We start from the raw sequence: 23,077 nt of genomic DNA, 5'->3' as shown, positions 1-23,077 counted from the left end.
AGACCCACCTCTTCCGACAAGCCTACAACCTGCAGTAACCACCAATCGACCAAACCGCTGCACGACCAGCTCTACCCTCGCCTACTGTATTCTCACCCATCCCTTGTACAGTAGATTGTGAGCGCTCACGGGCAGGGTCCTCTCTCTTCCTGTAACAGTTGTGACTTGTATTAGTTAAGATTATTGCACTAGTTTATATTATGTATACCCCTCCTCACATGTAAAGCGCCATGGACTAAATGGTGCTATAATAATAAAATAATAATACAGAGTCCACCACCAAGCTACTGGACCATGGTAATCACAGCCTAAGAACTGTGCACGCCCACAGTAGTATTTAGTGTCATGAGCACTTACACATTAGCAGCAAAGACTTTGCTTTTTATGATGTTGTTGGGAAACAATCAGCAATGACTTAAGTACTGCTGACTAAAATGGAAGCAATTCTGCAACTAGACAGTCATATATTTCATTTCCCAGTATACAGATATAGTTTCACCACCGAGCCCTAGGTGCGAATCGCCCTCTAAACCTATAGAAAAGGCCATACGGATGCCTCCTCTCAGACACCGTATTAAGGGCTTGGATAAAGATCAGCTCTGCGCACAGATAACATGATATTACTAGCGCTGGAATGTGCTGAATTATATTAACATGCTGTCAAGTTGAAAAAAGGCAATGTAGATATTCTCTTCCCATCCTACCCGTGAGCTCTGTGTGTTTGGACATGACCTACCTCCGTGTATTTCCTCCTGTAAGCATAGGAGAGCAATGATTTCCTAATTCCAAGTAGAATAACTTGTCTTATCAGATCAGGGTGGATCCTCCATCAGGGCGGAGTATTTAGAGCATTACTACTAATAGATGTACATGCGGTTAAGTTATTATTGGTGGAAGAGCCTGGAATTTCCCCGCCTTGTATTGTCACCTATTGTACCACTTAACCCCTTCCCGACCTGTGACACAGCGTATGCGTCATGAAAGTCGGTGCCAATCCGACCTGTGACGCATATGCTGTGTCACAGAAAGATCGCGTCCCTGCAGATCGGGTGAAAGGGTTAACTCCCATTTCACCCGATCTGCAGGGACAGGGGGAGTGGTAGTTTAGCCCAGGGGGGGTGGCTTCACCCCCTCGTGGCTACGATCGCTCTGATTGGCTGTTGAAAGTGAAACTGCCAATCAGAGCGATTTGTAATATTTCACCTAAAAAAATGGTGAAATATTACAATCCAGCCATGGCCGATGCTGCAATATCATCGGCCATGGCTGGAAATACTAATGTGCCCCCACCCCACCCCTCCGATCGCCCCCCCAGCCCCCCGATCTGTGGCCCGCTCCCCTCCGTCCTGTGCTCCGCTCCCCCGTCCTCCTGTCCGCTCCCCCGTGCTCCAATCACACCCCCCCGTGCTCCAATCAAACCCCCCCGCACTCCGATCCCCCCCCGTGCTCCGAACCACCCCCCCTGCACACCGATCCCCCCCCCCTGCACACCGATCCACCCGCCCGCACACCGATCACTCTCCCCCATGCTCCGATCCCTCCCCCCCCGTGCTCCGACGCCCCCCCGTGCCCTGATCTCCCCCCCCTGTGCCCTGATCTCCCCCCCTTATACTTACCGATCCTGGCGGGGTCCGTCAGTCTTCTTCCCCGAGCGCCGCCATGTTCCAAAATGGCGGGCGCATGCGCAGTGCGCCCGCCGAATCTGCCGGCCGGCAGATTCGTTCCAATGTGAATTTTGATCACTGTGATATAATCTATCACAGTGGTCAAAATAAAAAAACAGTAAATGACCCCCCCCATTTGTCCCCCATAGATAGGGACAATAATAAAATAAAGAATTTTTTTTTTTTTTCACTAAGGTTGGAGTTAGAACTAGGGTTAGGGTTAGGGGTAGGGTTAGGGGTAGGGTTAGGGTTAGGGTTAGGGTTAGGGTTAGGGGTAGGGTTAGGGGTAGGGTTAGGGGTAGGGTTAGGGTTAGGGGTAGGGTTAGGGGTAGGGTTAGGGTTTCGGTATGTGCACACGTATTCTGGTCCTCTGCGGATTTTTCTGCAGCGGATTTGATAAATCCGCAGTGCTAAACCGCTGCGGATTTATGGCAGATTTACCGCGGTTTTTCTGCGCATTTCACTGCGGTTTTACAACTGCGATTTTCTATTGGAGCAGTTGTAAAACCGCTGTGGAATCCGCAGAAAGAAGTGACATGCTGCAGAATGTAAACCGCTGCGTTTCCGTGCAGTTTTTCCGCAGCATGTGTACAGCGATTTTTGTTTCCCATAGGTTTACATTGAAATGTAAACTCATGGGAAACTGCTGCGGATCCGCAGCGTTTTCCAAAGCGTGTGCACATACCTTTAGAATTAGGCTATGTGCACACGGTGCGGATTTGGCTGCGGATCCGCAGCGGATTGGCCGCTGCGGATCCGCAGCAGTGTTCCATCAGGTTTACAGTACCATGTAAACCTATGGAAAACCAAATCCGCTGTGCCCATGGTGCGGAAAATACCGCACGGAAACGCTGCGTTGTATTTTCCGCAGCATGTCAATTCTTTGTGCGGATTCCGCAGCGTTTTACACCTATTCCTCAATAGGAATCCGCAGGTGAAATCCGCAGGTAAAACGCAGTGCCTTTTACCCGCGGATTTTTCAAAAATGGTGCGGAAAAATCTCACACGAATCCGCAACGTGGGTACATAGCCTTAGGGTTAGGGTTGGGTTGGAATTAGGGTTGTGGTTAGGGTTAGGGGTGTGTTGGGGTTAGGGTTGTGGTTAGGGGTGTGTTGCGGTTAGGGTTGTGGTTAGGGTTACGGCTACAGTTGGGATAAGGGTTAGGGGTGTGTTGGCGTAAGAATTGAGGGGTTTCCACTGTTTAGGCACATCAGGGGGTCTCCAAACGCAACATGGCGCCACCATTGATTCCAGCCAATCTTTTATTCAAAAAGTCAAATGGTGCTCCTTCCCTTCCGAGCCCCGACGTGTGCCCAAACAGTGGTTTACCCCCACATATGGGGTATCAGCGTACTCAGGACAAACTGGGCAACAATTACTGGGGTCCAATTTCTCCTGTTACCCTTGAGAAAATAAAAAATTGCTTGCTAAAACATCATTTTTGAGGAAAGTAAAATGATTTTTTATTTTCACGGCTCTGCGTTGTAAACGTCTGTGAAGCACTTGGGGGTTCAAAGTGCTCACCACATATCTAGATAAGTTCCTTGGGGGGTCTAGTTTCCAAAATGGGGTCACTTGTGGGGGGTTTCTACTGTTTAGGCACACCAGGGGCTCTGCAAACGCAACGTGACGCCCGCAGACCATTCCATCAAAGTCTGCATTTCAAAACGTCACTACTTGACTTCCGAGCCCCGACATGTGCCCAAACAGTGGTTTACCCCCACATATGGGGTATCAGCGTACTCAGGACAAACTGGGCAACAATTACTGGGGTCCAATTTCTCCTGTTACCCTTGAGAAAATAAAAAATTGCTTGCTAAAACATCATTTTTGAGGAAAGTAAAATGATTTTTTATTTTCACGGCTCTGCGTTGTAAACGTCTGTGAAGCACTTGGGGGTTCAAAGTGCTCACCACATATCTAGATAAGTTCCTTGGGGGGTCTAGTTTCCAAAATGGGGTCACTTGTGGGGGGTTTCTACTGTTTAGGCACACCAGGGGCTCTGCAAACGCAACGTGACGCCCGCAGACCATTCCATCAAAGTCTGCATTTCAAAACGTCACTACTTGACTTCCGAGCCCCGACATGTGCCCAAACAGTGGTTTACCCCCACATATGGGGTATCAGCGTACTCAGGACAAACTGGGCAACAATTACTGGGGTCCAATTTCTCCTGTTACCCTTGAGAAAATAAAAAATTGCTTGCTAAAACATCATTTTTGAGGAAAGAAAAATGATTTTTTATTTTCACGGCTCTGCGTTGTAAACGTCTGTGAAGCACTTGGGGGTTCAAAGTGCTCACCACATATCTAGATAAGTTCCTTGGGGGGTCTAGTTTCCAAAATGGGGTCACTTGTGGGGGGTTTCTACTGTTTAGGCACACCAGGGGCTCTGCAAACGCAACGTGACGCCCGCAGACCATTCCATCAAAGTCTGCATTTCAAAAGTCACTACTTCCCTTCTGAGCCCCGACGTGTGCCCAAACAGTGGTTTACCCCCACATATGGGGTATCAGCGTACTCAGGAGAAACTGGACAACAACTTTTGGGGTCCAATTTCTCCTGTAACCCTTGGGAAAATAAAAAATTCTGGGCTAAAAAATTATTTTTGAGGAAAGAAAACGTATTTATTATTTTCACTGCTCTGTGTTATAAACTTCTGTGAAGCACTTGGGGGTTCAAAGTGCTCACCTCACATCTAGATAAGTTCCTTTCGGGGTCTAGTTTCTAAAATGGGGTCACTTGTGGGGGGTTTCTACTGTTTAGCCACATCAGGGGCTCTGCAAACGCAACGTAACGCCCGCAGAGCATTCCATCAAAGTCTGCATTTCAAAATGTCACTACTTGACTTTCGAGCCCCGACATGTGCCCAAACTGTGGTTTACCCCCACATATGGGGTATCAGCGTACTCAGGAGAAACTGTACAACAACTTTTGGGGTCAAATTTCTCCTGTTACCCTTGGGAAAATAATAAATTGCAGGCTAAAAGATCATTTTAGAGAAAATAAAATTTTTATTTTATTTTCATGGCTCTGCGTTATAAACTTCTGTGAAGCACTTGGAAGTTCAAAGTCCTCACCACACATCTAGATTAGTTCCTTTGGGGGTCTAGTTTCCAAAATGGGGTCATATGTGGGGGATCTCCAATGTTTAGGCACACAGGGGCTCTCCAAACGTGACATGGTGTCCGCTAATGATTGGAGCTAATTTTCCATTTAAAAAGCCAATTGGCGTGCCTTCCCTTCCGAGCCCTGCCGTGCGCCCAAACAGTGGTTTACCCCCACATATGGGGTATCAGCGTACTCAGGACAAACTGGACAACAACATTTGCGGTCCAATTTCTCCTATTATCCTTGGCAAAATAGGAAATTCCAGGCTAAAAATCATTTTTGAGGAAAGAAAAATTATTTTTTATTTTCATGGCTCTGCATTATAAACTTCTGTGAAGCACCTGGGGGTTTAAAGTGCTCAATATGCATCTAGATAAGTTCCTTGGGGGGTCTAGTTTCCAAAATGGGGTCACTTGTGGGGGAGCTCCAATGCATAGGCACACAGGGGCTCTCTAAACGCGACATGGTGTCCGCTAACAATTGGAGCTAATTTTCCATTCAAAAAGTCAAATGGCGCGCCTTCCCTTCCGAGCCCTGCCGTGTGCCCAAACAGTGGTTTACCCCCACATATGAGGTATCGGCGTACTCGGGAGAAATTGCCCAACAAATTTTAGGATTCATTTTATCCTATTGCCCATGTGAAAATGAAAAACTGAGGCGAAAAGAATTTTTTTGTGAAAAAAAAAAGTACTTTTTCATTTTTACAGATCAATTTGTGAAGCACCTGAGGGTTTAAAGTGCTCAATATGCATCTAGATAAGTTCCTTGGGGGGTCTAGTTTCCAAAATGGGGTCATTTGTGGGGGAGCTCCAATGTTTAGGCACACGGGGGCTCTCCAAACACGACATGGTGTCCGCTAACGATGGAGATAATTTTTCATTCAAAGAGTCAAATGGCGCTCCTTCCCTTCCGAACCTTACCATGTGCCCAAACAGTGGTTTACCTCCACATGTGAGGTATCGGTGTACTCATGAGAAATTGCCCAACAAATTTTAGGATCCATTTTATCCTGTTGCCCATGTGAAAATGAAAAAAATTGAGGCTAAAAGAATTTTTTTGTGAAAAAAAAGTACTTTTTCATTTTTACGGATCAATTTGTGAAGCCCCCGGGGGTTCAAAGTTCTCACTATGCATCTAGATAAGTTCCTTGGGGCGTCTAGTTTCCAAAATGGGGTCACGTGTGGGGGAGCTCCAATTTTTAGGCACACGGGGGCTCTCCAAACGTGACATGGTGTCCGCTAAAGAGTGGAGCCAATTTTTCATTCAAAAAGTCAAATGGCGCTCCTTCCCTTCCAAGCCCTGCCGTGCGCCCAAACATTGGTTTACCCCCACATATGAGGTATCAGCGTACTCAGGACAAATTGGACAACAACTTTCGTGGTTCAGTTTCTCCTTGTACCATTGGGAAAATAAAAAAAATGTTGCTAAAAGATAATTTTTGTGACTAAAAAGTTAAATGTTCATTTTTTCCTTCCATGTTGCTTCTGCTGCTGTGAAGCACCTGAAGGGTTAAAAAACTTCTGGAATGTGGGTTTGAGTACCTTGAGGGGTGCATTTTTTAGAATGGTGTCACTTTTGGGTATTTTCATCCATATAGACCCCTCAAACTGACTTCAAATGTGAGGTGGTCCCTAAAAAAAATGGTTTTGTAAATTTCGTTGTAAAAATGAGAAATCGCTGGTCAAATTTTAACTCTTATAACTTCCTAGCAAAAAAAAATGTTGTTTCCAAAATTGTGCTGGTGTAAAGTATACATGTGGGAAATGTTATTTATTAACTATTTTGTGTCACATAACTCTCTGGTTTAACAGAATAAAAATTCAAAATGTGAAAATTGCGAAATTTTCAAAATTTTCGCCAAATTTCCGTTTTTATCACAAATAAACGCAGAATTTATTGACCTAAATTTACCACTAACATGAAGCCCAATATGTCACGAAAAAACAATCTCAGAACCGCTAGGATCCGTTGAAGCGTTCCTGAGTTATTACCTCATAAAGGGACACTGGTCAGAATTGCAAAAAACGGCCAGGTCATTAAGGTCAAAATAGGCTGGGTCATGAAGGGGTTAATAACAAGGAGCTCTGGAAGTAAAATTAATTTTTTGAAACAGAAACTGAAATACAATCTTTGCTAGTTCCTTAGCCACACTTGTGCTCCATAGACCATTAATACCCTGTATTGGAGGGGGATTTATTCCATGCGGCACATATACAATATTACAACATTAATTACTTATTTTGCTGGCCTCTCTCTCCCCTTACCACTTGGAGGTCCCAATCTGTGTCTTTTTTATGTCAGATTTTTTTCCCCCCCGTTTTTAATAATTGTATTAATAAACAGTTATTTTAACTTTATATATTGTTCATTTCACTTCTTATCCTTTGTCTGGTATACTCCTTAGAGGATTATGGTTGTTATAGTTCCTTAGAGAGTCTATTGGGCATGCCTCAGGCATGCATTACCCACCAGAGCATTTCTTCCCTTGCATCATGGATCCAAAGGGTGTTGGGATCATAAAACAAATGTGGACAGATCAAATTGTTCCACTAAGTAACTGACAGCAAAAATGACCTCTGGAACATACCTTCTATACAGTACAACTAGTAATGTCCGTGAGACATTACCAGTAGTGATGAGCGAATATACTCGTTACTCGAGATTTCCCGAGCACGCTCTGGTGTTCTCCGAGTATTTTTTAGTGCTCGGAGTTTTAGTTTTTCTTGCCGCAGCTGAATGATTTACATCTGTTAGCCAGCATAAGTACATGTGGGGATTCCCTAGCAACCAGGCAACCCCCACATGTACTTATGCTGGCTAACAGATGTAAATGATTCAGCTGCGGCGCTAAAAACTAAAACTCTGAGCACTAAAACATACTCAGAGGTCACCCGAGCGTGCTTGGGAAATCTCAAGTAACGAGTATATTCGCTCATCACTAGTTACCAGCTCCACCTATTGGGCTATGTGCACACGTTGCAGTTTTCCATGCGTTTAACAGTAGCATGTTAACCTATGGAAAACCAAATCCGCTGTGCACATGCAGCAGAAAAAAAAAAAAAAAAAAAAAAAAAAAAAAAACACACGGGAACACAGCGTTTTTTCCGCAGCAAGTCAATTCTTTTGGTGGATCTGCAGCGTTTCTGCACCCATAGACTTGCACTGAGTCAGTCAATGATGGGACAGTAGTAGTAGTCCCATCATCCGGCTAATGTGTTTAATATAAAAAAAAACAAAACACATACAAATATACAGAACATACAACATATGACAGTACTTACAACAGTACTTACAACAGTACTTACAACAGTACTTACAACAGTCAATACATACAACAGTACATACAACATGACAGTACATACAACACATACATATAGACATACAGTACATATACACAACACACACAGTACATACAACATAGAGTACATACTCACCATCACCTTGATCCCCGAAGCCCTTGCTCACCTGTAAAAAAAAAAAATTAAAATAATAAACAATATACTCCCTGTGTCCGCAGAAATCCAATTAATAGGAGTGTCCCACGACAATCTCCCGTGGAGAGCTGCCGCATCAGCTGATGAGACGGCTCTCCAGAGGCTCCGGGATACAATGATGGAGTTTATCCTTCCGCCGCTGTGAGAAACAGTTCCTACTAACTTGTGGCACTGCTGTGTGGGAAATTGTGTTGCCTCACACAAAACTTGCACCTACTCAAAACGCACCACACAAAACTCGCCACGCGCAAAACTCGCTACACTAACCTGTAACATGCAACTCACCACACAAACAGTTGCTACACGCATGTCGCCACACAAAACCCAACACACACACACACACACACACACAACTTGACACATGAAACTCGTCCTAAAACACACACAAGTCTGGTATTAGCCTTCAAAAATAAAAATCTGATTAATAAGCAAACTACAAGAGCAACAAATGTACCATATAGGAAATACGGCAGCTGTCAGTCACATGACCTGTCTATTATGTGTATGTGTGAGCTAATATATACTGCCAGGAGGGAGGGCTTCCTGTTGGCTGGGGATTTATCAGACTGCCAATTTAGCTTACAAATGCTGAGGTAAAAATACTGAGCAAATAACGTGTGAACGAGGTCTAATACAGGAGGAGATGACATACAGGTACATACTATATACAGGAGGAGATGACACACAGATATATACTATATACAGAAGGAAATGACACACCGGTATATACTATATACAGGAGAAGACATACAGGTATATACTATATATAGGAGATGACATACAGGTAAATAGTATATACAGAAGAGATGACATACAGGTATATACTATATACAGGAGGAGATGACACATAGCCTCTTGTATATTGTATATACCTATGACATACAGCAGGTATATACTATTTACAGGAGGGAGATGACATACAGGTATATACTATACTAGATATGCATCGGGTATTCTAGAAAATATATAAATATATAAATTATATATATTATATATATATATATATATATATATCAGCCACATAGTATATAGCAGAGGCCACGTAGTATATAGCAAATACTACGTGGCCTGTGCTATATACCATGTGGCTGCTATATACATACATATTGTAGAATACCCGATGCGTTAATACAGGCCACACAGTATATAACACAGCCCACATACTATATAACACAACCCATGCAGTATATAACACAGGCCACGCAGTATATAACACAGGGCACGTAATATATTGCACAGCCCACGGAGTATATCACACTGCCCATGTAGTATATAGCACTGCCCACGCAGTATTTAGCAGTGTGGGCACCATATCCCTGTTAAAAAAAAAAATTTAAATAAAAAATAGTGATATACTCACCCCTTGGGATCCAGCGAAACTCTGGCGATGCACTCGCGCCGGCCGCCATCTTCCATTCCCAGGATGCATTGCGAAATTACCCAGATGACTTAGCGGTCTCGCGAATGGAAGATGGCGGCCGGCGCGAGTGCATCGTTAGACAACGGAAGGTGAGAACAGCAGGTTTTTTGTTTTTTTATTATTTTTAACCCCTTCCCGACCTGTGACACAGCGTATGCGTCATGAAAGTCGGTGCCAATCCGACCTGTGACGCATATGCTGTGTCACAGAAAGAGCGCGTCCCTGCAGATCGGGTGAAAGGGTTAACTCCCATTTCACCCGGCCTGCAGGGACAGGGGGAGTGGTAGTTTAGCCCAGGGGGGTGGCTTCACCCCCCCGTGGCTACGATCGCTCTGATTGGCTGTTGAAAGTGAAACTGCCAATCAGAGCGATTTGTAATATTTCACCTAAAAAAACTGGTGAAATATTACAATCCAGCCATGGCCGATGCTGCAATATCATCGGCCATGGCTGGAAACACTTATGTGCACCCACCCCACCGATCGCCCCCCCAGCCCCCCGATCTGTGGTCCGCTCCCCTCCGTCCTGTGCTCCGCTCCCCCGTCCTCCTGTCCGCTCCCCCCGTGCTCCAATCACACCCCCCGTGCTCCAATCAAACCACCCCGCACTCCGATCCCCCCTGTGCTCCGATCCCCCCCCCGCACAGCGATCCCCCACCCCGTGCACCAATCCCTCACCCCGTGTTCCGATCCACCCCCCGTGCTCCAATCCACCCCCCCCCGTGTTCCGACGCCCCCCCGTGCCCTGATCTCCCCCCCTTATACTTACCCAGCCTCCTGGTGTCCGTCCGTCTTCTTTGCTGGGCGCCGCCATCTTCCAAAATGGCGGGCGCATGTGCAGTGCGCCCGCCGAATCTGCCGGCCGGCAGATTCGTTCCAAAGTGAGTTTTGATCACTGAGATATAACCTATCTCAGTGATCAAAATAAAAAAAATAGTAAATGACCCCCCCCCCCCCCCCCCCTTTGTCACCCCCATAGGTAGGGACAATAAAAAAAAAATAAAGAATTTTTTTTTTGTTCCACTAATGTTGGGGTAAGAACTAGGGTTAGGGTTAGGGGTAGGGTTAGGAATGTCCACATGTATTCTGGTCCTCTGCGGATGTTTCCGCAGAGGATTTGATAAATCCGCAGTGCTAAACCGCTGTGGATTTATCGCAGATTTACCGCGGTTTTTCTGCGCATTTCACTGCGGTTTTACAACTGCGATTTTCTATTGGAGCAGTTGTAAAACCGCTGCGGAATCCGCAGAAAGAAGTGACATGCTGCGGAATGTAAACCGCTGCGTTTCCGTGCAGTTTTTCTGCAGCATGTGTACAGCGATTTTTGTTTCCCATAGGTTTACATTGAACTGTAAACTCATGGGAAACTGCTGCGGATCCGCAGCGTTTTCCGCAGCGTGTGCACATACCTTTAGAATTATGCTATGTGCACACGGTGCGGATTTGGCTGTGGATCCGCAGCAGTGTTCCATCAGGTTTACAGTACCATGTAAACATATGGAAAACCAAATCCGCTGTGCCCATGGTGCGGAAAATACCACGCGGAAACGCTGCGTTGTAGTTTCCGCAGCATGTCAATTCTTTGTGCGGATTCCGCAGCGTTTTACACCTGTTCCTCAATAGAAATCCGCAGGTGAAATCCGCACAAAAAACACTGGCAATCCGCGGTAAATCCGCAGGTAAAACGCAGTGCCTTTTACCCGCGGATTTTTCAAAAATGGTGCTGAAAAATCTCATACGAATCCGAAAGGTTGGCACATAGCCTTAGGGTTAGGGTTGGAATTAGGGTTGTGGTTAGGGGTGTGTTGGGGTTAGGGTTGTGGTTAGGGGTGTGTTGGGGTTAGGGTTGTGATTAGGGTTACGGCTACAGTTGGGATAAGGGTTAGGGGTGTGTTGGAGTTAGAATTGAGGGGTTTCCACTGTTTAGGCACATCAGGGGGTCTCCAAACGCAACATGGCGCCACCATTGATTCCAGCCAATCTTGTATTCAAAAGGTCAAATGGTGCTCCCTCACTTCCGAGCCCCGACGTGCGCCCAAACAGTGGTTTACCCCCACATATGGGGTACCAGCATACTCAGGACAAACTGCGCAACAATTAATGGGGTCCAATTTCTCCTGTTACCCTTGAGAAAATAAAAAATTGCTTGCTAAAACAATTTTTGAGGAAAGAAAAATGATTTTTTATTTTCACGGCTCTGCGTTGTAAACGTCTGTGAAGCACTTGGGGGTTCAAAGTGCTCACCACATATCTAGATAAGTTCCTTTGGGGGTCTAGTTTCCAAAATGGGGTCACTTGCGGGGGGTTTCTACTGTTTAGGCACACCAGGGGCTCTGCAAACGCAACGTGACGCCCGCAGACCATTCCATCAAAGTCTGCATTTTAAAAGTCACTACTTCCCTTCTGAGCCCCGACGTGTGCCCAAACAGTGGTTTACCCCCACACATGGGGTATCAGCTTACTCAGGAGAAACTGGACAACAACTTTTGTGGTCCAATATCTCCTGTAACCCTTGGGAAAATAAAAAATTCTGGGCTAAAAAATCATTTTTGAGAAAACAATTTTTTTTTTTTTTATTTTCATGGCTCTGCGTTATAAACTTCTGTGAAGCACTTGAGGGTTCAAAGTCCTCACCACACATCTAGATTAGTTCCTTTGGGGGTCTAGTTTCCAAAATGGGGTCACTTGTGGGGGAGCTCCAATGTTTAGGCACACAGGGGCTCTCCAAACGCGACATGGTGTCCGCTAACAATTGGAGCTAATTTTCCATTTAAAAAGCCAAATGGCGTGCCTTCCCTTCTGAGCCCTGCCGTGCGCCCAAACAGTGGTTGACCCCAACATATGGGGTATCTGCGTACTCAGGACAAACTGGACAACAACATTTGTGGTCCAATTTCTCCTATTACCATTGGCAAAATAGGAAATACCAGGCTAAAAAATCATTTTTGAGAAAAGAAAAATTATTTTTGATTTTCATGGCTCTGCATTATAAACTTCTGTGAAGCACCTGGGGGTTTAAAGTGCTCAGTATGCATCTAGATAAGTTCCTTGGGGGGGTCTAGTTTCCAAAATGGGGTCACTTGTGGGGGAGCTCCAATGTTTAGGCACACAGGGGCTCTCCAAACGCGACATGGTGTCCGCTAACAATTGGAGCTAATTTTCCATTCAAAAAGTCAAAAGGCGCGCCTTCCCTTCCGAGCCCTGCCGTGTGCCCAAACAGTGGTTTACCCCCACATATGAGGTATCGGCGTACTCGGGAGAAATTGCCCAACAAATTTTAGGATCCATTTTATCCTTATTGCCCATGTGAAAATGAAAAAATTGAGGCGAAAATAATTTTTTTGTGAAAAAAAAAGTACTTTTTCATTTTTACGGATCAATTTGTGAAGCACCTGGGGGTTTAAATGGCTCACTATGCATGTAGATAAGTTCCTTGGGGGGTCTAGTTTCCAAAATGGGGTCACTTGTGGGGGAGCTCCAATGTTTAGGCACACAGGGTCTCTCCAAACGTGACATGGTGTCCGCTAAAGAGTGCAGCCAATTTTTCATTCAAAAAGTCAAATGGCGCTCCTTCCCTTCCAAGCCCTGCCGTGCGCCCAAATAGTGGTTTACCCCCACATATGCAGTATCAGCGTACTCAGGACAAATTGGACAACAACTTTCGTTGTTCAGTTTCTCCTTTTACCATTGGGAAAATAAAAAAATTGTTGCTGAAAAATCATTTTTGTGACTAAAAAGTTAAATGTTCATTTTTTCCTTCCATGTTGCTTCTGCTGCTGTAAAGCACCTGAAGGGTTAATTAACTTCTAGAATGTGGTTTTGTGCACCTTGAGGGGTGCAGTTTTTAGAATGGTGTCACTTTTGGGTATTTTCAGCCATATAGACCCCTCAAACTGACTTCAAATGTAAGGTGGTCCCTCAAAAAAATGGTTTTGTAAATTTCGTTGTAAAAATGAGAAATCGCTGGTCAAATTTTAACCCTTATAACTTCCTAGCAAAAAAAAATTTTGTTTCCAAAATTGTGCTGATGTAAAGTATACATGTGGGAAATGTTATTTATTAACTATTTTGTGTCACAAAACTCTCTGGTTTAACAGAATAAAAATTCAAAATGTGAAAATTGCGAAATTTTCGCCAAATTTCCGTTTTTATCACAAATAAACACAGAATTTATTGACCTAAATTTACCACTAACACGAAGCCCAATATGTCACGAAAAAACAATCTCAGAACCGCTAGGATCCATTGAAGCGTTCCTGAGTTATTACCTCATAAAGGGACACTGGTCAGAATTGCAAAAAACGGCAAGGTCTTTAACCCCTTTACCCCCAAGGGTGGTTTGCACGTCAATGACCAGGCCAATTTTTACAATTCTGACCACTGTCCCTTTATGAGGTTATAACTCCGAAACGCTTCAACGGATCCTGGTGATTCTGACATTGTTTTCTCGTGACATATTGTACTTCATGATAGTGGTAAAATTTCTTTGATAGTACCTGCGTTTATTTGTGAAAAAAAAACGGAAATTTGGCGAAAATTTTGAAAATTTCAAACTTTGAATTTTTATGCAATTAAATCACAGAGATATGTCACACAAAATACTTAATAAGTAACATTTCCCACATGTCTCCTTTACATCAGCATAATTTTGGAACCAAATTTTTTTTTTGTTAGGGAGTTATAAGGGTTAAAAGTTGAACAGCAATTTCTCATTTTTACAACACCATTTTTTTTTTTTAGGGACCACGTCTCATTTGAAGTCATTTTGAGGGGTCTATATGATAGAAAATGCCCAAGTGTGACACCATTCTAAAAACTGCACCCCTCAAGGTGCTCAAAACCACATTCAAGAAGTTTATTAACCCTTCAGGTGTTTAATAGGAATTTTTGGAATGTTTAAATAAAAATGAACATTTAACTTTTTTACACAAAAAATTTACTTCAGCTCCAATTTGTTTTATTTTACCAAGGGTAACAGGAGAAAATGGACCCCAAAAGTTGTTGTCCAATTTGTCCTGAGTACGCTGATACCCCATATGTGGCAGTAAACCACTGTTTGGGCGCATGGGAGAGCTCGGAAGGGAAGGAGCGCCGTTTGACTTTTCAATGCAAAATTGACAGGAATTGAGATGGGACGCCATGTTGCGTTTGGAGAGCCACTGATGTGCCTAAACATTGAAACCCCCCACAAGTGACACCATTTTGGAAAGTAGACCCCCTAAGGAACTTATCTGGATGTGTGGTGAGCACTTTGACCCACCAAGGGCTTCACAGAAGTTTATAATGCAGAGCCATAAAAATAAAACAAAATTTTTTTCCCACAAAAATTATTTTTTAGCCCCCAGTTTTGTATTTTCCCTAGGGTAGCAGGAGAAATTGGACCCCAAAAGTTGTTGTCCAATTTGTCCTGAGTACGCTGATACTCCATATGTGAGGGGGAACCACCGTTTGGGTGCATGGGAGGGCTTGGAAGGGAAGGAGCGCCATTTGGAATGCAGACTTAGATGGAATGGTCTACAGGCGTCACATTGCGTTTGCAGAGCCCCTAATGTACCTAAACAGTAGAAATCCCCCACAAGTGACACCATTTTGGAAAGTAGACCCCCTAAGGAACTCATCTTGATGTGTTGTGAGAGCTTTGAACCCCCAAGTATTTCACTACAGTTTATAACGCAGAGCCGTGCAAATAAAAAATATTTTTTTTTCCACAAAAATTATATTTTAGCCCCCAGTTTTGTATTTTTCCAAGGTTAGCAGGAGAAATTGGACCCTAAATGTTGTTGTCCAATTTGTCCTGAGTACGCTGATACCTGATATGTGGGGGGGAACCACCGTTTGGGCGCATGGGAGGGCTCGGAAGGGAAGGAGCATCATTTGGAATGCAGACTTAGATGGAATGGTCTACAGGCGTCACATTGCGTTTGCAGAGCCCCTAATGTACCTAAACAGTAGAAACCCCCCACAAGTGACCCCATATTGGAAACTAGACCCCTCAATGAACTTATCTAGATGTGTTGTGAGAACTTTGAACCCCCAAGTGTTTCACTACAGTTTATAACGCAGAGCCGTGAAAATAAATCTTTTTGTTTTCCCACAAAAATTATTTTTAGCCCCCAGTTTTGTATTTTCCCAAGGGTAACAGGAGAAAGTGGTCCACAAAAGTTGTTGTCCAATTTGTCCTGAGTACGCTGATACCCCATATGTGAGGGTAAACCCCTGTTTGGGCACACGGGAGAGCTCGGAAGGGAAGGAGCACTGTTTTACTTTTTCAACGCAGAATTGGCTGGAATTGAGATCGGACGCCATGTCGTGTTTGGAGAGCCCCTGATGTGCCGAAACAGTGGAAACCCCCCAATTATAACTGAAACCCTAATCTAAACACACCCCTAACCCTAATTCCAACGGTAACCCTAACCACACCTCTAACCCTGACACACCCCTAACCCTAATCCCAACTGTAAATGTAATCTAAACCCTAACCCTAACTTTAGCCCCAACCCTAACTGTAGCCCCAACCCTAACCCTAGCCTTAACCCTAGCCCTAACCCTAGCCCTAACCCTAGCCCTAACCCTAGCCCTAACCCTAGCCCTAGCCCTAACCCTAGCCCTAACCCTAGCCCTAACCCTAGCCCTAACCCTAACCCTAGCCCTAATGGGAAAATGGAAATAAATACATTTTTTTTATTTTTCCCTAACTAAGGGGGTGATGAAGGGGGGTTTGATTTACTTTTATAGTGAGTTTTTTTAGCGGATTTTTATGATTGGCAGCCGTCACACACTGAAAAACGCTTTTTATTGCAAAAAATATTTTTTGCAATACCACATTTTGAGAGCTATAATTTTTCCATATTTTGGTCCACAGAGTCATGTGAGGTCTTGTTTTTTGCGGGACGAGTTGACGTTTTTACTGAAAACATTTTTGGGCACGTGACATTTTTTGATCGCTTTTTATTCCGATTTTTGTGAGGAAGAATGACCAAAAACCAGCTATTCATGAATTTCTATTGGGGGAGGCGTTTATACCGTTCCGTGTTTGGTAAAATTGATAAATCAGTTTTATTCTTCGGGTCAGTACGATTACAGCGATACCTCATTTATATCATTTTTTTATGGTTTGGCGCTTTTATACGATAAAAACTATTTTACAGAAAAAATAATTATTTTTGCATCGCTTTATTCTCAGGACTATAACTTTTTTATTTTTTTGCTGATGATGCTGTATGGCGGCTCGTTTTTTGCGGGACAATATGACGCTTTCAGCGGTACCATGGTTATTTATATCTGTCCTTTTGATCGCGTGTTATTCCACTTTTTGTTCGGCGGTATGATAATAAAGCGTTGTTTTTTGCCTCGTTTTTTTTTTTTTTTTCTTACGGTGTTTACTGAAGGGGTTAACTAGTGGGACAGTTTTATAGGTCGGGTCGTTACGGACGCGGCGATACTAAATATGTGTACTTTTATTGGGTTTTTTTTTTATTTAGATGAATAAATATATTTATGGGAATAATATTTTTTTTCTTTTTTCATTATTTTGGAATATTTTTTTTTATTTTATTTTTTTACACATTTGGAAAAATTTTTTTTAACTTTTTTACTTTGTCCCAGGGGGGGACATCACAGATCAGTGATCTGACAGTTTGCACAGCACTCTGTCAGATCACTGATCTGACATGCAGCGCTGCAGCCTTCACAGTGCCTGCTCTGAGCGGGCTCTGTGAAGCCACCTCCCTCCCTGCAGGACCCGGATCCGCGGCCATCTTGGATCCGGGGCTGGAGGAAGCAGGGAGGGAGGTGAGACCCTCGCAGCAACGCGATCACATCGCGTTGCTCCGGGGGTCTCAGGGAAGCCCGCAGGGAGCCCCCCTCCCTGCGCGATGCTTCCCTGCACCGCCGGCACATCGCGATCATGTTTGATCGCGGTGTGCCAGGGGTTAATGTGCCGGGGGCGGTCCGTGACCGCTCCTGGCACAGAGTGCCGGATGTCAGCTGCGATAAGCAGCTGACACCCGGCCGCGCTCCCCCCGTGAGCGCGGCCGATCGGCTATGACGTACTATCCCGTCCAGGGTCAGATAAGCCCAGGGCACCTCGACGGGATAGTACGTCTAAGGTCACAGAGGGGTTAAGGTCAAAATAGGCTGGGTCATGAAGGGGTTAACATTACATCTTTTTACTATTGATGCTGCATAGGCAGCATCAATAGTAAAAAAGTTGGGGACACACAGGGTTAATAGCAGCGGTAACGGAGTGCGGTACCCGCGGCCCATTACCGCTGGCATTAACCCTGTGTGAGCGGTGACTGGAGGGGATTACGGAGCGGGCGCCGGGCACTGACTGCAGGGGAGTAGGGAAGGACTAGTCGGACTGTGCCCGTCGCTGATTGGTCGCGGCAGCCATGACAGGCAGCTGGCGAGACCAATCAGCGACGCGGGATTTCCGTTACGGAAGTTGCCCACAGAAAGACGGAAGTACCCCTTAGACACTAATATATATATATATATATATATATATATATATATATATATATATATATATATATATATATATATATATATATATATATATTTGGCAATTTCAAGCCCGGCGCATCCCTCTGCAATACATCTCACAATTTTGGACTTTTCAGAGCCCGTCAAATCTCTCTTCTGAACCATTTTGCCAAAGGGAAGGAAGTTGCCTAATAATTAAGCACATCTTATATAGGGTTTTGATGTCATTAGACAACACCCCTCCTCATTACAGAGATGCACATCACATGATTTACTTAATTGGTAGTTGGCTCTGAAGCCTGAACAGCTTGGAGTAGGACAACATGAATAAAAAGCATCATGTGATCTAAAAAAACAACTTGCCTAATAATTCTGCACGCAGTGTATACTATATACAGGGGAGATGACATACAGGTATATACTATATACAGGAGGAGATGACACAGAGGTATATACTATATACAGGGAAGATGACATACAGGTATATACAGGAGATGACACACAGGTATATACTATATATAGGAGGAGATGACACACAGATATATACTATATACAGGGGAGATGACACATAGGTATATACTATATACAGAAGGAAATGAAACACCGGTATATACTATATACAGGAGATGACATACAGGTATATACTATATATAGGAGATGACATACAGGTAAATAGTATATACAGAAGAGATGACATACAGGTATATACTATATACAGGAGGAGATGACACATAGGTATATACAATATACAAGAGGCTATGACATACAGCAGGTATATACTATTTACAGGGGAAATGACACACAGGTATATACCATATACAGGAGAGGACATACTATATATAAGGGAGATGAAAAACATGTATATACTGAGAGGAAAGTGAGAGGTGTGAGGTGAAAGTGAGAGGTGTGAGGTGAAAATGAAAAGGTGTGAGTGCAAAATGAGATGAGTGAGGGAAAATAGTGGAGTGATTGGAAAATGACAGATGTGAGGTCGAAATGACAAGTGTTAGGGGGGAATGAGAGGAGTGAGGGGGAAAATAAGAGGTGTAAGGGAGAAAATGAGAGGCGAGATGGGAAAATAAGAGAAGTGAGGTGCTATAACTAACCACAGATATTTACTATGCCCAGGCAATGCCGGGCTTTTGAGCGTGTGTGTGTGTGTGTGTGTGTGTGTGTGTGTGTGTGTGTGTGTGTGTGTGTGTGTGTGTGTGTATAACATTGACTGTGCAGTGTTTCCTTTTGAGTATTTAACTCATATTTGTATGGACCCTAATCCTCTATCCTGTTTTTTTTTAATTGTTTTTAAAATAACAGTTCTTGTGTGGTGTTTTCAATAAAATGTTGTTACCTTTTGTACTAAAACTATTGGTGTGGCGATCCCAGTATTTTGATGCATGTACTTTTTCTTCTGTGTTGTTTGTCTATATCGATATGCATCAGGTGATCCCCCTTTCTTCTATTTAAAGAGGATGGTGCCAGCTCAATTTGTGTTTTGAGGCCTAGACAGGTAAGCACCTTTGCCTGTTTTTTTTTGTACAGTAGTATATATGGTGTAATAGATGGGCACTATGTGGTCACAGTACAGTAGTATGTACTGTGTATTATATTGGCACTATACGCACACAGTAAAGTATGCACTGTGTAGTAGTTGGCCACAGTAGTGTAGTATATACAGACAGTAGATAAGCACTATGTGAGCACGGTGCATTAGTGCGTGCAGCGCAGTAGATGGGCACAGTAGTAGTATGCACAGAACAGTATTATTATTTACACATGTCCCAAATTCCTTGATAGTATAGAATGATAGACAATTCAAATACAATAAATATATTTTTTGCTAAAAGCTGTATTTTTTTTTGGCTGTCAACAAAACACGAAAAGATTCCAGCTTAATTAAAAAGTATTACAAATTGTTAATAAAGAGTATTATACGTTTTAATAAAGCTGGAATCTTTTCATACTTTGACAGCTAAAAAGAAAAAAAAATACAGCTGTTAACAAAAAAGATATTTACAGCACATTAATATGTACGGTGCGCTATTTGGGCATAGTACAGTATGTACTGTGCAGCAGATGGGCACTATGTGGGCACAGAACAGAAGTGTGTGCGGTGCAGTAGATGGGCACAGTACAGTAGTATGTGTGTGACACACACACACACACACACACACACACACTCTCTATGGTATAGAGACGTCTCAGCAGCACACAAAGCAGTGGCAGGTAATGAGAACATGGCGGCCTCTACCTGTCTCCCCAGCAGTGGGGGTTGCTCCCGGGTCGTCCCCAATTCTAAGCAGTATTCTCTTCCCCGCCCCTCTCCGGGCTCCTGTCACTGACGGGCCACCATGGCCCAACCGTCTAGCTGGTTGTAAAAACCGTCTCTCTTCTCACTCCCACGTTGCCATAGCGACAGCGGAAGTGATGTCTTGCCGTAAAGCTGCGCAGACGGCAGCCGGCGTCGCCATCTTTAAAAGGGGGGAGTTAATGGCGGCGTCCTGTGCCCGGGTGCGCCTTCTTCGCCCTCAACTTGCACAGCTGCTGTTCTCCCGCACTATACGCTCCGGAGACGCTGACACGCGAGCGGTAATTGCCAAGGTGACGTCATGACCTGCCTGCGTCATCCCTGTCCTCTACTAACTATTGGCGCCCAGCTCCCAGAATGCTGTGCGGCCGCCAGCCTGTCGCTGCAGAGCGCGCCTATTCCTGTCAGAGAGGTTACTTGGTGGCCGCTCTGCCTCAGCTGCATAGCGCAGTAGCCCACGGCTTCCTTACGAAAGCGGACGGTGAATCTCCATAACGTATTGACGCAGTTACAAGGACGCAATGTGCTTTTATGGACCCATTGATATTTGGCGCAGCTAATTATAATTAATACCTAGTGGCAACTATATGATATTACTGGCCATTATAGGAGTTGTATTTTTTTTTATTTTTTAAATTTTCACCAGATCTCTAATTTTCAGTTGTATTAGCTGCTGTTATGGCCCTCATTATTATTATTATTATTATAGCGCCATTTATTCCATGGCGCTTTACATGTGAGGTGGGGTATACATAATAACAGGTACAATAATCTTGAACAATACAAGTCACAACTGGTACAGGAGGAAAGAGGCCCCTGCCCGCGAGGGCTCACAATCTACAAGGGATGGGTGAGGATACAGTAGGTGAGGGTAGTGCTGGTCGTGCAGTGGCTTAGTCGATCGGTGGTTATTGCAGGTTGTAGGTTTGTCAGAAGAGGTGGGTCTTCAGGTTCTTTTTGAAGGTTTCGATGGTAGGTGAGCGTCTGATATGTTGAGGTAGAGAGTTCCAGAGTAGGGGTGATGCGCGAGAAATCTTGTATGCGATTGTGGGAAGAGGATATAAGAGGGAAGTAGAGAAGGAGATCTTGTGAGGATCATAGGTTGTGTGCTGGTAAGTACCAGGAGACGAGGTCACAGATGTATTGAGGAGACAGGTTGTGGATGGCTTTGTATGTCATAGTTAGGCTTTTGTACTGGAGTCTCTGGGTAATGGGGAGCCAGTGAAGGGAATGACAGAGGGGAGAGGCTGGGGAATAGCGGGGGGACAGGTGGATTAGTCGGGCAGCTGAGTTTAGAATAGATTGGAGGGGTGCAAGAGTGTTCGAGGGGAGGCCACAGAGCAGGAGGTTATAGTAGTCAAGGCAGGAGATGATGAGGGCATGGACTAGGGTTTTTGCAGATTCTTGGTTTAGCAATGTACGGATCCGTTAAATATTTTTGAATTGAAGGCGGCAGGAAGTGGAAAGGGCTTGGCTATGCTGTTTGAAGGAGAGATCAGTGTCAAGGATCACCCCGAGACAGCGAGCTTGTGGGACTGGGGAGAGTGGGCAGCCATTTACTGTAATGGATAGGTTCGTTGGGTGGGTATCGCGCGAGATGGAGGAAAGACAATGAATTCTTTTGTCCATGTTAAGATTTAGAAATCTAGCTGAGAAGAAGGATAAAATAGCGGATAGACATTGAGGGATTCTGGTTAGTAAGGTGGTGATATCTGGTCCAGAGATTTAGATCTGTGTGTCATCAGCATAGGGTACCGTCACACAGTGCAATTTTGATCGCTACGACGGCACGATTCGTGACGTTCGAGCGATATAGTTACGATCTCGCAGTGTCTGACACGCTCCTGCGATCAGGGACCCCGCTGAGAATCGTACGTCGTAGCAGATCGTTTGAAACTTTCTTTCGTCGTCGAGTGTCCCGCTGTGGCGGCATGATCGCATGGTGTAACAAAGGTGTGCACGATATTGTATACGATGTGCGCATAGTAACCAACGCCTTCTACATCGCACATACGTCATGAAATTATCGCTCCAGCGTCGTACATTGCAAAGTGTGACAGCAGTCTACGACGCTGGAGCGATATTGTTACGATGCTGGAGCGTCACGGATCGTGCTGTCGTAGCGATCAAAATGCCACTGTGTGACGGTACCCATAGAGATGATACTGAAAACCGTGAGATTCTATGAGCTGTCCCAGGCCAAAAGTGTAAATGGAGAGGCGCAGGGGCCCTAGAACTGAACCTTGCGGGACTCCGACAGATAGGGGGCGAGATGAGGAGGTAGTGTGTGAATGGGAGACGCTGAATGTTCGGTCAGTTAGCTATGAGGAGATCCAGGATAGGGCCAAGTCTGTGATGCCAAGTGATGAGAGGGTCTGTAGTAATAGGGAATGGTCCACTGTATCAAAGGCAGAGGACAGGTCCAGGAGGAGGAGGATAGAGTAGTGTCGCTTGCTCTTTGGCGGTTAATAGGTCATTGGTGACCTTAGTTAGGGCAGTTTCAGTGGAGTGGTGTGACCGGAAGCCTGATTGTAAGCTGTCGAAAAAGGAGCAGGAAGATAGATGGGAGGACAGTTCAAGATGGACGTGTTGTTCCA

At 44.5% G+C, this 23,077-nt stretch overlaps 2 protein-coding genes across 6 annotated transcripts in view; one reads left to right on the top strand and one right to left on the bottom strand.

The window, feature by feature from the left end:
- BAG5 (BAG cochaperone 5) overlaps nucleotides 1–20,581 on the bottom strand; it is a 39,003-nt gene extending 18,422 nt beyond the window's left edge. Inside the window, exons 1-2 of one of the 3 annotated variants that reach the window (XM_069734660.1) lie at nucleotides 20,424–20,581; nucleotides 8,210–8,240 (exon numbers count right to left, since the gene is read on the bottom strand). The gene's annotated coding sequence lies outside the window, so the exon portion shown is untranslated. Of the gene's footprint in view, nucleotides 1–736; nucleotides 766–8,209; nucleotides 8,241–20,423 lie in introns of those variants that run through there. The other 2 variants (XM_069734652.1, XM_069734670.1) reach the window with 2 other exon arrangements.
- A 3-nt stretch (nucleotides 20,582–20,584) lies between these two features.
- Nucleotides 20,585–23,077, top strand: part of COA8 (cytochrome c oxidase assembly factor 8) — a 31,040-nt gene continuing 28,547 nt past the window's right edge. For 2 of the 3 annotated variants that reach the window (XR_011314736.1, XM_069734691.1), the window contains exon 1: nucleotides 20,585–20,773. Coding sequence is in view for 1 of the 3 variants with exons in the window: in XM_069734691.1 (XP_069590792.1) it covers nucleotides 20,600–20,773 (174 nt within the window). In the remaining 2 variants the exon portion in view is untranslated. The remainder of the gene's footprint in view (nucleotides 20,774–23,077) is intronic. The other variant, XR_011314737.1, reaches the window with a different exon arrangement.

Source organism: Ranitomeya imitator, chromosome 1, assembly GCF_032444005.1.
Source record: "Ranitomeya imitator isolate aRanImi1 chromosome 1, aRanImi1.pri, whole genome shotgun sequence".
Lineage (NCBI taxonomy): Eukaryota > Metazoa > Chordata > Amphibia > Anura > Dendrobatidae > Ranitomeya > Ranitomeya imitator.
This window is presented reverse-complemented; position numbering and strand designations above follow the sequence as displayed.